General features: G+C 38.1%; 1 protein-coding gene across 1 annotated transcript in view; it reads left to right on the top strand.

The window, feature by feature from the left end:
* The window catches only part of CENPP (centromere protein P), a 205699-nt gene that overhangs the window by 1315 nt on the left and 188298 nt on the right, over nucleotides 1-16086 (top strand). The window contains exons 2-3 of the mRNA XM_059072428.2: nucleotides 3312-3493; nucleotides 6262-6350. Of these exons, the coding sequence (XP_058928411.1) occupies nucleotides 3312-3493; nucleotides 6262-6350 (271 nt within the window). The remainder of the gene's footprint in view (nucleotides 1-3311; nucleotides 3494-6261; nucleotides 6351-16086) is intronic.

Consider the following 16086-nt stretch of genomic DNA (forward strand, 5'->3'; position numbering starts at 1 on the left):
ACTATAAAGACCAGGCACTTTGCTTACTGGAGAAGGAGAGAAGGGGTCCATGACAGTTAATTATGTACCTATTGTCTTAAGCTTGCAAGCTGCTTGAAAAGCAGAAACTGTCTTCATTTTTTAGTCAATTCTAATTTGACATAGATGCAGAGAGAATAAGATTTTCCTGAACTAACTGGACAAGAGTTGGTTGAAATTGGGAAGGAGGAGTTCTAAAGAAAATGTTTGCATGCATGTTGGAAGGGATCATGAAGGTAGAGGAAGCTGTAACTAGTAAAAGGGAGAGGGAAGTAGGTGAACAGGGAACAAATATGTCCCTCCGCAAGTGAGGGTGTAAATATATCAGAATGCTTGCTACTCCGGGGGTGCTCCACAGATTGGAAGCTTTAGCATCACTTGGGTTGAACAGAAATACAGATTTCAGCCCAACCCTGACCTACTGAGTCGGAATCTGCTTTTTAACTAGACCGTTGATGATTTTATGCTCTTCAGAAAGTTTGAGGAAGCACCATGATGAAAGATGATTTCTTTACTGGCCACAGTATGTCATTTTTAGCTCAGGATAGTATGTAGAGTATCCATGTAATCTGAGTCTCCTCAATGATCAAGTTGAGAAAGTCGGAAGAGTCCAAGGTGTTTGGATTTAATATAGTTTCTTTTCATTATGATGGAGAAGGAAGTTTAGGACCTGTACCAAACTTTTTTTTTTCAGTTCCAGTAAAATACATATAATATAAATGTATCATCTTAACCATTTTTCAGTTTTCATATCAGTAGTATAATGTTCATAATATTGTGTAACTATTACCTCCATCCCTTTCCATAACTCTTTGCATCTTGTTAAACTAAAACTCCATACCCATTAACTAATAACTTCCCATTTCCCAACTCCCCTTAGCCCCTGACAACCACCATTCTTTTTTCTGTCTCCACTGAATTTGACTTCTCTATTGCTTCATATACATGGAATCATACATATTTATCTTTCTATGACTGGCTTATTTCTCTCAGCATAATATCCTTAAGTTTCATCCATATTGTAGCATATATCAGGATTTCCTTTCTTTTTCAGGCTGAGTAATATTTTCTTGTATGTATATACCACATTTTATTATCCATTCATCTGTCAATAAATACTTAGTTGCTTCCATGTTTTAGCTTTTGTGAATAATACAGGTATGAACATGGGTGAACAAATATCTCTTTGTGACCCTGCTTTCATTTCTTTGGTTATATACCAAGAAGTGGAGTTGCTGGATCATATGTTAATTCTATTTTTAATTTTCTGAGGATCCACCACACTGATTCCCACAGTGGTTCTACCATTTTACGTTCCCACTAACAGTCCACAAGTTTTCCAGATTCTCCACATCTACATCAACACTTGTTGTTATCTCTTTTTTGATAGTAGCCATCCTAATGGGTATGAGGTGGTACCTCACTGTAGTTTTGTCTTGCATTTACCTAATGATAGGTGATGTTGAATATCTTTTCATGTACTTATTGGCCATTTGTATATCTTCTTTGGAGATATGTTTATTTAAATCCTTTGACCATTTTTGAATCAGGTTGTTTGGGTTTTTGTTGTTGAGTTTTAGGAGTTTCTCTATATATTTTGGATATTGATCCTTTATCAGATATACGATTAACAAATATTTTCTCCCATTCTGTGAGTTGCCTTTTTACTCTGTTGATAGTGTTTTTTGATGTACATTTTAAAATTTTTTTATTTTTTATTTATTTTATTTTTTTTAACATCTTTATTTGCGTATAACTGTTTTACAATAGTGTGTTAGTTTCTCTTTTACAACAAAGTGAATCAGTTATACATATACATATGTTCCCATAACTCTTCCCTCTTGTGTCACCCTCCCTCCCACCCTCCCTATCCCACCCCTCTAGGTGGTCACAAAGCACAGAGGTGAACTCCCTGTGCTGTGCTGCAGCTTCCCACTAGCTATCTAATTTACATTTGGTAGTGTGTATATGTCCCTGCCACTCTCTCACATCGTCACAGCTTACCCTTCCCCCTCCCCATATCCTCAAGTCCATGCTCTAGTAGGTCTGTGTTTTATTCCCATCCTACCACTAATCTCTTCATGACATTTTTTTTTTTTTAGATTCCATATATATGTGTTAGCATACGGTATTTGTTTTTATCCTTCTGACTTACTTCACTCTGTATGACAGATTCCAGGTCTATCCACCTCATTACAAATAACTCAGTTTCATTTCTTTTTATGGCTGAGTAATATTCCATTGTATATATGTGCCACATCTTCCTTATCCATTCATCTATTGATGGACACTTAGGTTGCTTCCATGTCCTGGCTATCGTAAATAGAGCTGCAATAAACATTTTGGTACATGACTCTTTTTGGATTATGGTTTTCTCAGGGTATATGCCCAGTAGTGGGATTGCTGGGTGATATGGTAGTTCTATTTGTAGTTTTTTAAGGAACCTCCATACTGTTCTCCATAGTGGCTGTATCAATTTACATTCCCACCAGCAGTGCAAGAGTGTTCCCTTTTCTCCACACCCTCTCCAGCATTTATTGTTTCTAGAGTTTTTGATGATGGCCAATCTGGCTGGTGTGAGATGATATCTCATTGTAGTTTTGATTTGCATTTCTCTAATGATTAATGATGTTGAGCATTCTTTCATGTGTTTGTTAGCAATCTGTGTATCTTCTTTGGAGAAATGTCTATTTAGTTCTTCTGCCCATTTTTGGATTGGGTTGGTTTTTTTTGTTATTGAGCTGCATGAGTTGCTTATAATTTTTGGAGATTAATCCTTTGTCAGTTGCTTCATTTGCAAATATTTTCTCCCATTCTGAGGGTTGTCTTTTGGTCTTATTTATGGTATCCTTTGCTGTGCAAAATCTTTTAAGTTTCATTAGGTCCCATTTGTTTATTTTTGTTTTTATTTCCATTTCTCTAGGAGATGGGTCAAAAAGGATCTTGCTGTGATTTATGTCATAGAGTGTTCTGCCTATGTTTTCCTCTAAGAGTTTGATAGTGTCTGGCCTTACATGTAGGTCTTTAACCCATTTTGAGTTTATTTTTGTGTATGGTGTTAGGGATTGTTCTAATTTCATACTTTTACATGTAGCTGTCCAGTTTTCCCAGCACCACTTATTGAAGAGGCTGTCTTTTCTCCACTGTATATCCTTCCCTCCTTTATCAAAGATAAGGTGACCATATGTGTGTGGGTTTATCTCTGGGCTTTCTATCCTGTTCCATTGATCTATATTTCTGTTTTTGTAGTGGTTTCTTAATTGAAGTAATTATTTGTGGTATTTGCTTTTTAGAAAATCATTTCGAGACATATACCAAACAGATTCTGAAGGATGGGAATTGTCAAAAGATCTGAGAAGTCATCTTGGACATTTAGAATCAGAACTTCAGTTTCTAAGTACGCTTACTGGCATCAGTATAAAACATTACTCCAAGAAGACAGAGGACCTAATGAGCACTGAGATGACAGAAAAGAGTAAGCATTAGTTTCTTTTCCTTTTTTTTTTTTTTGGCTGCACCGTGTGGCATCTTAGTTTCCCAACCAGGGATTGAACCTGGGCCCACAGCAGTGAAAGTGCTGAGTCTTAACCACTACGCATCCAGGGAATTTCCAGAGTAAGCATTAATTTAAATCTGGAAGTGGTATTGAAGTTTACCTTATGATACATAGGAAATTGGTTGTCTTATCATTGAATTAAAATTCTGCAAGATAATGATTTGAATGTGTGGTTGTGGTAAACTTGTTTTGTCAAGTGTGTATTCAATATCACAGTGTGTGTAATACTATTAAAAGCTGCCTGAGGTACATATTAAAGAAGACACAGTCTGTCATTAAGTAACTTAATAGTCAAGTAACAGCCATAAGCGATTTTAAGAACCGTAGCAGCATTAATTTGTAAATCTTAGCTGTTGTTCACTACTGACATGAGAGCTGTGTCATCTGTGGTGCTCTGCTTGTGGCCAAGATAAATATTTCAAGAGCTGGACCATTTGGCAGAGGAGGGTTTCTGGTCCCAATGACTTACGTTTTATTACCAAGGATCTCTGATGCACTAACAAGTAAGGGGAAGCTAATTCAGCTGTGTGATTGGATGTTGGGAACTTGGTTTAGAAGAAGGAATCACTTTAGGAAATGCTTCATGATTTTTCCACCAAAATAACCCTCATGACCAGGGAGAGGAAGAGTGACCCTCAGAAGGTGGTGGGCAGCTCACCTCAGTGAAACTTAGAATTACATGTAGAAATGAAATTTAGACACTTCACGTACTTGAAAGGAATAGATGGAATACAGAGAATATGGAGAGTGAGATTTTACTGTACAAAAGTCTCAGTCTTTCTATTTTGAGCCCCAGGTTTACCCCCTCTGTAGAGGTACTTGGTGGTACCCATTCAGAATGCCTTTGAATGGGCTTGATTCTGAGCTTTCCCCATTGCTGGCTTAGGTTTTAATTTTCCTGGATCTGCCAGGTTAGTTCCACTTTTTCGTGTAATATCTAGCTTATCCATCTGAATTTTAGCTTCTAAAATTAGGTTACTCTCATCTTTTTCTCTTTATCCCTGTAAAATTGTGCCCTTGTGGGGGAAGGGGCAATATAGGGGTAGATTAAGAGGTACAGACTATTAGATATAAAACAAGCTACGAGGATATATTTTACAACATGGGGAATATAGCCAACATTTAATAATAACTGTAAATGGAATATAACCTTTAAAAATTGTGAATCACTATATTGTCCACGTGTAATGTATATGTATTGTACAGCAACTATACTTCAGTTTTTAAAAAAAGACAATTGTGGAGACTTCCCTGGTGGCACAGTGGTTAAAAATCTGCTTGCCAGTACATGGGACATGGGTTTGAGCCCTGGTCCCGGAAGATCCCACATGCTGTGGAGCAGCTAAGTCCATATGCCACAACTACTGAGCCTGCGCTCTAGAGCCTGTGAGCCACAACTACTGAGCCCACGTGCCACAACTACTGAAGCCCACTCACCTAGAGCCCGCATGCCTCAACTACTGAGCCCATGTGCCGCAACTACTGAAGCCCATGCGTTCTAGCAGTCACATGCCGCAACTACTGAGCCTGTGTGCTGCAACTACTGGAGCCTGCATGCTAGAGCCCATGATCCACAACAAGAGAAGCCACCACAATGAGGAGCCCTCGCACTGCAATGAAGAGTAGCCCCCACTCACCACAACTGGAGAAAGCCCATGCGCAGCAACGAAGACCCAACACAGCCAAAAATAAATAAAAATTTTTTAAAAAAGGGCTTCCCTGGTGGCGCAGTGGTTGAGAGTCCACCTGCCAATGCAGGGAACATGGGTTTGTGCCCTGGTCTGGGAAGATCCCCCAAGCCGCGGAGCAGCTAGGCCTGTGAGCCATGGCCGCTGAGCCTGTGCGTCCGGAGCCTGTGCTCCGCAACAGGAGAGGCCACAACAGTGAGTGGCCTGCGTATCACAAAAAACAAAAACAAAAACAAAAACAAAAAAACTACCAATTTCTTTAAAAAATAAATAAATAAAAATAAAAATTAAAAAAGAATTGTGCCAGTTTAAAAATACCTTCATTAGCACAAGTAGATGGTAATAAAATCAGAATAATGGTTATCCCTTGCGGGGGACATAGTGTATAGCCTGGAAAGGGCATGAGGGAACATTATGGGGTACTTGAAACTTTCTGTATCTTGATCTTAGTGGTGGTTACATGGGAAACAGTTGTAAATATATATATACATATATGTGTATATATATATTTAAGTGTATATATATATGTATATATATATAAATCATGCTGTATAGTTAAGAATAGGGCATTTTATGCATTTGAGTGTATTCATGTTATACCTAAAAAAATACTTTTGCTGTCATTTTAGTAAAGTTTTAAGAGTTAACTGAGGTAAATACATGGATTTAATTTATTGTCTAACTAGAAGCAGATAATGTTGTAAAAATGAAAAATATCTAATAGTTATCATGATTCAAATTTGTCTAGGGTCATACTAGCATATTTCTGTTTCTTACCTTAATCTTTGGTATAATTGATAACTAGAAAGTACAAGTTGTCTTTAATCTTATTTTGCAAAGGCGATCAATTTGGTGCACATTCTTCCAGGTATTTTCAATTCAAATACACTCTCACACATACACCCATGTATATTATAGGTATCCACACAAGATTAAATAATAGATATTTAAAGGAAATTGTTATTTGCAAACAAAAATATTTATTTTTCTGATTTACAGGTACAAAGAAAGTTCTTCAGAGACACAGATTATCAGGAAATTGCCACATGATTACGTTTCAACTTGAATTTCAGCTTCTGGAAATCCAGGTAAATTAAGAATACATTGTGATAAATAACACAGATTCTGCTGCTATGAAATAAAAACTCCCACACCCCAGTCTTCAGCAGTGGCTGAGATGAGGACACTTTCTTGAGCTAGGGCCCCCTCGTAGCACATTTGTGCAAAGTGGTACCATTAAAAAAATTTTTAAGTATGAATACCCCAGCAACTGCGTACAGTAGGATTGTTGCTGAGAGCATAGTGCTTTATTGGAGGACAGGTAGTAAGATGTTCCTGGGCTTCCAGTGCAAGCCCCGAGGTCATGGGAACAGTCTTGGATGCCCTCAGTCGTCAGCTGATATCTCAGTCATCTATTATCTATTAGTTATCTATTGCTGCTTAACATTTTCTCCCAAATTTAACAGCTTAAACCAACAAAACACATTTATTATCTCACCATTTTCTGTGGGTCAGGTATTTGGGAGCAGCACAGTTGTTGTTCTTGCTCAGGGCCTCTCCTGTGGTTGTGGCCATGTGGGATCACTACAATCTGAAGGCTGCTCAGGGCTGGAGGGTTAGACTTCAAGGTGGTTCACGGTTATGCCAGCAAGTTATACAGACTGCTGAGACACAACATAGGAGGAAGATACTCTTGGTTAGGATTTTCACATAAAATCAGAAAGCAGACAGAATATTAACGTGCATCCCCTGGCCAGGATAGGGCAAAACAAGACTCAGACATCTTCAAAGTCTGGCTCCAAGAAGAATGGGATCCAGGCATAATTTTGAGAAATGATCAATTCTGGGCACATGCTTTGATAGCAGAAGGCAATTTCAACCCGTTGGTTTTATGAGTATGGGCCTACAGGGAGTATGTGTAGAGGAGAGGAACAGGGAAGGGCAGGCACACTGCCTTGGCCCCAGTTCATCAGATAACTAAAGTGGATGTAGACCAGTTGTCACAACCAAGTCATATGGATCTGCTGCTTGCTTGCATTCGCAGTCATGTGCCTGGGTTCCTCATGCTTATCCTCAGCCACAGAAATAGCCTCAAGTTGTTCCTTTTTGTATGCAACAGGAGTTGATGTCACATATCAGAAACTGTCCCCAACTAGTCAAGAGTAACTGGGTCCAGGTATCTGGGCTAGAGGTTTTGCTTCTTGAGAACTCTTTGCAGTCTATGTCCCTCTTTGTTACCACAGACCCTGGCAGGCTGAGAACTGACTGGGGGATATCTAGGCCTCTCATCTGATGGCAGAGTTTCCAGCTTGCTTCTACCTCAGAGTATCCCCCTTTAGTCTGTCAAGTGACCAAGAACATCCACAGTGCGGCATTGCCAAAGCCGGTTGAGTAGGATGTTATGGACATGGGTGATGAGTGTCCCTAGTGTTCCCAGGTTGGCACCAGGCCTTGGAGCCATGCAGAGTCACCAAGATGATATTTTAGTTCTGTATGACCTCAAACATCATCTGCTGAAGACTAAAACAGAATATGGACCCAAATGGGTTGATCTCGTTTAGGATGAAAAGCCCATGCCAGGACTCCAGACTTCTCCTTTCTGTGGCCCAGGAATTCCTGGATGTTGTCTCATTGCATAAGGATGCATAGTTGGACAACTGCCTTTTCTTTCTTTTTTTTTTTTTTTTTTTTTTTGTGGTACGCGGGCCTCTCACTGTTGTGGCCTCTCCCGTTGCGGAGCACAGGCTCTGGACGCACAGGCTCAGCGGCCATGGCTCACGGGCCCAGCCGCTCCGCGGCATGTGGGATCCTCCCGGACCAGGGCATGAACCCGTGTCCCCTGCATCGGCAGGCGGATTCTCAACCACTGCGCCACCAGGGAAGCCCTGCCTTTTCTTTCTTTATGGCTAATGTGATCCTAAGCTCAGAGTGGTGAGATACCAAATGCTTACCTGCATTCTGGCCTCCATTAATGGCCAGGCCTATAATCTGTGTCGGGTTGGCAGAGACAGAGGTCTAGTTCCATGTCTAAGAACATCTGCACTATCAGCGTATACATTGTCTAGGAAACTGCCCAGGGGCATTCTAGTAGCCTTGGGGTCCTACAGGCTTTTTCTGCTGTTGGCATTCACCTTTTTCATAGTCACTCCCTGACTTATCTGGAGAGATGCTAGACTGCTAGCAAAATTAGGCTTATCCTTGGGAGGATGGCCACAAGTCCAACTGAAAAAAGAAAGACCATCTTCTGAAGTTGAGGTGAACGAGCTGCTCAGTGGAGCTATACATTCCAGGATAGGTTGTGGCCAAAGATTGATTAGTGTGCTCATTAGTGGGGCTTTGGCCTGAGAGATAAAATAGACTGGAATATTTAAATTTCATTTTGTTGAAGTTCCATACTGTGGTCACCTTAAGCCTCTGAAGAAAAGCATCAAGTGGTAATTTGATCACATCATGAGTTAGATCAAGGATGAGGTTTCAGTTTGGGGGCATTTTTTATAATGCAACGTGCTTCTTAAGAATGGCTATTACCTGACCAGAGGCATTCCCAGCATGAACTGGCACTGGGCCCCTGCAGCTCCCACAGTAGCTTAGCTTGATGGTCCTGGGTGGTCACCATGAAGCCACATAGACAGGACCAGAGCCATGTGGGCCCTACCATACAGTACCTGCTACCACCGCTATGGTGGCCATGCTCCCTACCTCCTACCAGGCAGTAGTGGCACCAGTCCAGACCTCACCTTTTAAGCTAATATTCTGATCATACCACCAAAGCATGATTGAAAATTTTGTAACCATTTAGCATTGGCCTAAAGTTATACTGTTAGCTCACATGCTGAATGAATTCGAATTAGTTGAGCTGCACATAACAGAAAACTTAAAAATAAGGAAGGTTCAAAGTACTAGAAGTTTATTTCTCTATTGCTTAAACAAAATTGCAGGATATGTTTTCAAGGGCTAGTATGGTGGTTTCATGATCATCAGGCTCTGCCATCACCCATGTGACTTCCAAATCATGGTGCAGTTATCACTTTAGCATTTCAGACATCGGGAAAGGGCTGGGCAAACCAGGACTCGCCTTTTCCATTGAAGGACACTTCTCAGAAGTTGTAACACCCATCATTTTCACCTACATTCTAATGGCCAATAAATTAGTGCAAGGGAGGCTGGAAATTTAGTCTTCATTATGCATGCCCATGTAGCCAGTGAAAAAATTGGAGCAAGAAAGAAGTACAAATATTGGGGACTACCAGCAGTTTCTGTCCCACATGGTTTAGGGGATGCAGGAAAAAAAAAATTTAAGGAGAGGAACAATTTATATTCTTTAAAAGATGTAGAACACAGTAATTGCTGAATCTCTAAAGGGACATAAGTTGTCATTATATACATTTCAAAGTATGTAGGTGCTTTTCAACTGCTTGGTTTTACCTGATTTGCTACAAAAAGAACATGCTGTCCCAGGCTATGTTAAGAATACTCCCTTTCTCTCTGCACCTTTCCAGTTTTATGATTTTTATTATTTATTGGTAAACTGTCAGATGTTCTAAAGCTACTTGGGTAAGTATATTTTTTGAACTATATCTCTAGTGGAATTGCCAGGTTAAAGGAGATTTACATGTAAATTCTGATTGATAGTACCAAACTGCCTTCTTAAAATAATTTTAGCATTTTACATGTTGAGCAGATTTTTATAGTTGAGACTGATAGAAAAAAAGCAGTCATAAATAAATAGCAACCTTCTGTGTTCTAAAACACTTTTTAAAATAAAATTTCCACTAGAGGGAGATGTTTAACTATCAGAAAATTAAAAAGTAACCTAAACAATAAAATTATCTTACTTATAGAATACTGTTATAATAAAATCATGGTAGTATAATGTTAGAAATCAAAGTGACCTAAAATCATATTAATAGAATGCTGAGACCAAAAGTGACCTTATAGAGTATCTAAGTCAATCCTCTTATAGGGAAATACACCCAGAATGTTTGCATGATTACCCATGTTGGCACAGCTATTATTGTCACATGCAGTTGGAGCATACAACTCTTTTCCCCAGATTTACTCTCTGGTGTTGTTAGTGCTATTGTACTGTTTGTGAGGAGTTGCAAGAACATTAGAATTAACATGTGTCAGCATTCATAGTCCATGCATTATAATAAGTCAAATGGGTGGCAGTTTCTGGGGGAAGTGACAGTTAAGTATGTTTTCATAACTACTCTCCCTGAAATGCAATGAAATGAAAAAAAAGATTCAAAAATAGGGAAAATTTTAAATTAAAAAGAATATTTGGTCCTGGCACAACTTCAACTACTGTGAGCTATAAAAAATAAAATTGGCAGCTTGAATAATCACAAAGGTTTGAGAGACAACCAAGAACTAGGGCAGGGTTGAACAGTAAGTTCATCTCCTACACAAGGCCAGCCCTTCAAGACTGGAGAGGTGACTGTTTCATCTAATGCATAGAAACCAACATAGATAATCAAGTAAAATGAAGAAACAGAGGAATATGTGTGAAACAAGAAAGAACAAGATAAAACCTGAGGAAAAATCCTTAACGAAACAGAGATAAGTAATTTACCTGATAAAGAGTTCAAAGTAATAGTCATAAAGATGCTAGCCAAACTCAGGAGACGAATGAATGAACACACGGAGAACTTCAACAAAGATATGGAAAATATAAGAAAGTTTTAAACAGAAGTCCGCAAGCTAAAGAGTACAATAACTGAACTGAAAAATACATTGGAGATTTTAACAGCAGACAGCATGAGACAGAAGAAAAGATCAGTGAACTCAAAGACAGGGCACAGGAACTCACCAAATCAAAGCAGCAAAAACGAAAAAGAATGAAAAAAAAGTGAAGATAGCTTAAGGGATTTATGGGACAACATGCAGTGTGCTAACATTCACAATATAAGGAGTTCCAGAAGGAAAAGAGAAAGGGTCTGAAAACATATTTGAAGAAATAATAGTGGAAAACTTTCCTAAACTGTAAAAACAGTTCTCCAGATCCAGGAACCCCAGAGAGTTCCAAATAAGAGGAACCGCAAAAACCCCACACCGACACATTAAAATTAAAATACCAAAATTTGAAAACAAGGAGAGACTCTTAAAAGCAGTGAGAGAAAAACAATTGTTATGTACAAGGGAACATCCTAAAGACCTTAAGCAGATTTTTCAGCGGAAACTTTGCAGGTCAGATGACAGTGGCATATGTATTCAAAGTGCTGAAAGAAAAAAAATTCCAACCAAGAATTATCAACCCAGCAAAGTTATCATTCAGAATCGAAGAAGAGGTAAAAGAATTTTGCAGATAAGCAAAAGCTAAAGGAGTTCATCACCACTAAATCAGCCTTAAAAGAAATGTTAAAGGGATTTCTTTAAGCTGAAAAGAAATGGCACTAATTAGTAACAGGAAAACATGAAAGTATAAATCTCACTAGGAAATGTAAATATGTAGTATAGGTAGTGAATTCATCACTTATAAAGCTAATACAAAGGTTAAAAGACAAAAATGGTAAAAACAATTAACTACAATAATTATTTAAGGGATATACATGATAAAAATATGTAAAATGTAAAATCAAGAACATAAAACTTTGAGGGGGAGAGTAAACATGTAGAGCTTTGGAATGTGTTTAAGTTGTTATCAACTTAAAAGAGACTGTTATAAATGTAAGTTGTTATTTGTAAGCCTCATGATAACCATAAAGCCAAAACCTATAGTAGATACACAAAAGGTAATGAGAAAGGAATATTAGCATACCACTAAAGAAGGTCATTTAACCACAGAGGAAGAAAGCAAGAGAAGAACAGAGAAACTACAAAACACTACAAAATAATGAACAAAGTGGCATTAAGTACATACCTATCAATAATTACTTTACATGTAAATGGACTAAATTCTCCAATCAAAAGAAATAGAGTAGATGAACAAATAAAAAACAAGACCCCTCTGTACTCTGCCTACAAGAGACTCACTTCAGGTGTAAGGACACACACAGACTGAAAGTCAAGGGGTGGAAAAATATATTCTATGCAAATGAAAACCAGAAGAAATCTGTGGTAGCTATACTTATATCAGACAAAATAGACTTTAAAAAAAAGGCGATAATAAGGGACAGGAGGGCACTACATAATGATAAAGGGGTCAATTCAACAAGAGGATATAACATTTATAAATATTTATGCACCCAGCAGAGGAGCACCTACATATATAAAGCCAATATTGGCTTTATAGGAGAAACAGACAGCAATATAATAATAATAGGGGACCATAAATTGATCACACATCAATGGATAGATCATCCAGGTAGAAAATCAATAAGGAAACATTGACCTTAAAGAACACGTAAGACCAGGTTGACTTAACAGATGTATATAGAACATTCCTTCCAAAAGCAACAGCATACACATTCTTTCCTGGTATATATGGAACATTCTCCAGGATAGAACATATATTCTTTTTTTTTTTTTTTTTTTTTTCCGTGGCCTCTCCTGTTGCAGAGCACAGGCTCTGGACGCGCAGGCCCAGCAGCCATGGCCCATGGGCCCAGCCGCTCCGTGGCATGCGGGATCCTCCCGGACAGGGACACGAACCCGCGTTCCCTGCATCGGCAGGCGGACTCCCAACCACAGCGCCACCAGGGAAGCCCAACATATATTCTTAACTTATATAAGTCTTAAATATAAGATGGTTGAAATGATGTCAAGCATCTTTTCCAACCACAGTAGTATGGCTAGAAATCAATTACAAGAAGAATACTGGAAATTTCACAAATATGTGGAGATTAAAAACATGCTACTGAACAACCAATGGGTCAAAAAAGAAATGGAAGCAAAATAAAGAAATACCGTGAGACTAATGAAAATGGAAATACAACATACCAAAACTTATGGGCTACAGTAAAAGCAGTTCTGAAAGGGAAGACCATAGCAATATACACCTATCTGAAGAAACAAGAAAAATCTCAAAATACCTAACTTCATACCTCAAGGAACTGAGGTATAAAGATAAAGAAGAACAAATGAAGCCCAAAGTTACCAGAAGGAAGGGAATAACATAGATCAGAGGGAATTCCCTGGTGTTGCAGTGGTTTGGACTCTGTGCTGTCACTGCCAAGGGCCTGGGTTTGATCCCTGTTTGGGGAACTAAGATCCTGCAAGCCACTTGGTGAGGCCAAAAACAAACAAACAGACAAAGCAAACAAAAAACCTATGAACATAGATCAGAACAGAAACAAATGAAATAGAGACTAAAAAGACTTTAGAAAAGGTCAGTGAAACTAAGAGCAGATTCTTTGAAAGGATAATCAAAATTGATAAATCTTTAGCTAGACTCACCAAGAAAAAAAGACTCAAATAAAATCAGAAATGAAAGATTAGTCATTACAACTGCTACCACAGGAATACAAAGGATCATAAGAGACTACTGTGAACAATTATGCACCAACAAATGGATAAACTCCTAAAAAAAACCTTCCAAGACTGAATCAGGAAGAAATAGAAAATCTGAACAGGCCAATTACTAATAGGGAGATTGAATCAGTAATTTAAAACCTCCCAACTAACTAAAATGCAGGACAAGATGGCTTCACTGATGACTGCTACCAAACATTTAAAGAGGAATTTATACCAGTGCGTCTCAAACTCTTCCCAAAAGAGGAGGAACACTTCTGAACTTACTTTACAAGGCCAGCTTACCCTGATACCCCAAACAGACAAGGGCACAGAAAAGAAGATTATAAGCCAATATCCCTGGTGAACATAGATTTAAAAATCTTCAATAAAATATTAGCAAACTAAATTCAGCAATACATTAAAAGGATCATTCACAATGATCAAGTGGAACTTATTCCAGGGATGTAAGGATGGTTCAACATTTGCAAATCAATCAATGTGCTACACCACATTAACAAAAAAGGATAAAAAATCATGATTATCTCAATAAATGCAGAAAAAGCATTTGATAAAATTCAGCAACGATTTATGGTAAAACCTCAACAAAGTGGGTATAGAAAAGCTTTTGCACAGAAATGGAAACCATAAACAAGACGAAAAGACAACCCTCAGAATGGGAGAAAATCTTTGCAACCGAAACAACTGACAAAGGACTAATCTCCAAAATATACAAGCACCTCATGTAGCTCAATATCAAAAAAAAACCCAATCCAAAAATGGGCAGAAGACCTAAATAGACACTCCTCCAAAGAAGATATACAGATTGCCAACAAACACGTGAAAGGTTGCTCAACATCACTAATTATTAGAAAAATGCAAATCAAGACTACAATGAGGTATCACTTCACACCGGTCAGAATGGCCATCATCAAAAAATCTACAAACAATAAATGCTGGAGAGGGTGTGGAGAAAAGGGAACCCTCTTGCACTGTTGGTGGGAATGTAAATTGATACAGCCACTATGGAGAACAGTATGGAAGTTCCTTAAAAAACTAAAAATAGAACTACTATATGACCCAGCAATCCCCCTACTGGGTATATACCCTGAAAAAACCATAATTCCAAGAGACATGTACCACAGTGTTCATTGCAGCACTGTTTACTATAGCCAGGACATGGAAACAACCTAAGTGTCCATCAACAGATGAATGGAATATTACTCAGCCATAAAAAGAAACAAAATTGAGTTATTTGTAGTGAGGTGGGTGGACCTAGAGTCTGTCATACAGAGTGAAGTAAGTCAGAAAGAGAAAAACAAATACCATATACTAACACATATATATGAAATCTAAAAAAAAAAAAATGGTTCTGACGAACCTATGGGCAGAACAGGAATAAAGACTCAGACATAGAGAATGGACTTGAGGTCATGGGGAGGGAGAAGAGTAAGCTGGGACAAAGTGAGAGAGTGGCATTGACATATATACATTACCAAATGTAAAATAGATAGCTAGTGGGAAGCAGCTGCATAGCACAGGGAGATCAGCTCCATGCTTTGAGACCACCTAGAGGGGTGGGATAGGGAGGGTGGGAGGGAGATGCAAGAGGGAGGAGATATGAGGATATATGTATACGTATAGCTGATTCACTTTGTTATACAGCAGAAACTAACAAAACATTGTAAAGCAATTATACTCCAATAAAGATGTTAGAAAAATATAAAGTTGTTATAAAATGTTTTTAAAAAGTGGGTATGGAGGGAATATACCTCAAAATAATAAAGGACATATATCATAAGTTCACAGCTAACTTCATAATAGTGAAAAGCTGAAAGCTCTTCCTGTAAGATCTAGAATAAGACAAAGGATGCCCGCTCTTACTGTGTTTATCCAACACAGTAATGGAAGTTTTAGTCAGATCAGTTAGATTAAAAAAAAGAAATAAAAGGCATCCAAATTGGAAAGAAAGAAGTTATACTGTCACTATTCATAGATGACATGTTATTATTTATAGAAAACCCTAAAGGCTCCACCAGAAAAACTGTTAGAACAAATGAACTAATTCAGTTAAGTTGCAGAATAGAAAATCAATAAATCTGTTGCATTTCTATACACTAATAACAAACTATCAGAGAAATTAAGAAAACAATTTCATTTACAATAGCATCAAAAAGAATAAAATACCTACAAATAAGTTTAACTAAGGAGCTGAAAGGACTGTGCACTGAGAACTGTAAGACATTGATGAAAGAAGTTTATAACACAAATAAGTAGAAAGATACTCCATGCTTATAGATAGGAAGAATTAATATTGTTAAAATGTCCATACTGAAAAAAGCTATCTACAGATTCAGTGCAATCACTACCAAAATTCTAACGATGTTTTCCACAGAAATAGAAGAAACTTAAAATTTGTTTGGAACCACAAAA

This window comes from Kogia breviceps, chromosome 8 (genome assembly GCF_026419965.1).
Source record: "Kogia breviceps isolate mKogBre1 chromosome 8, mKogBre1 haplotype 1, whole genome shotgun sequence".
Lineage (NCBI taxonomy): Eukaryota > Metazoa > Chordata > Mammalia > Artiodactyla > Physeteridae > Kogia > Kogia breviceps.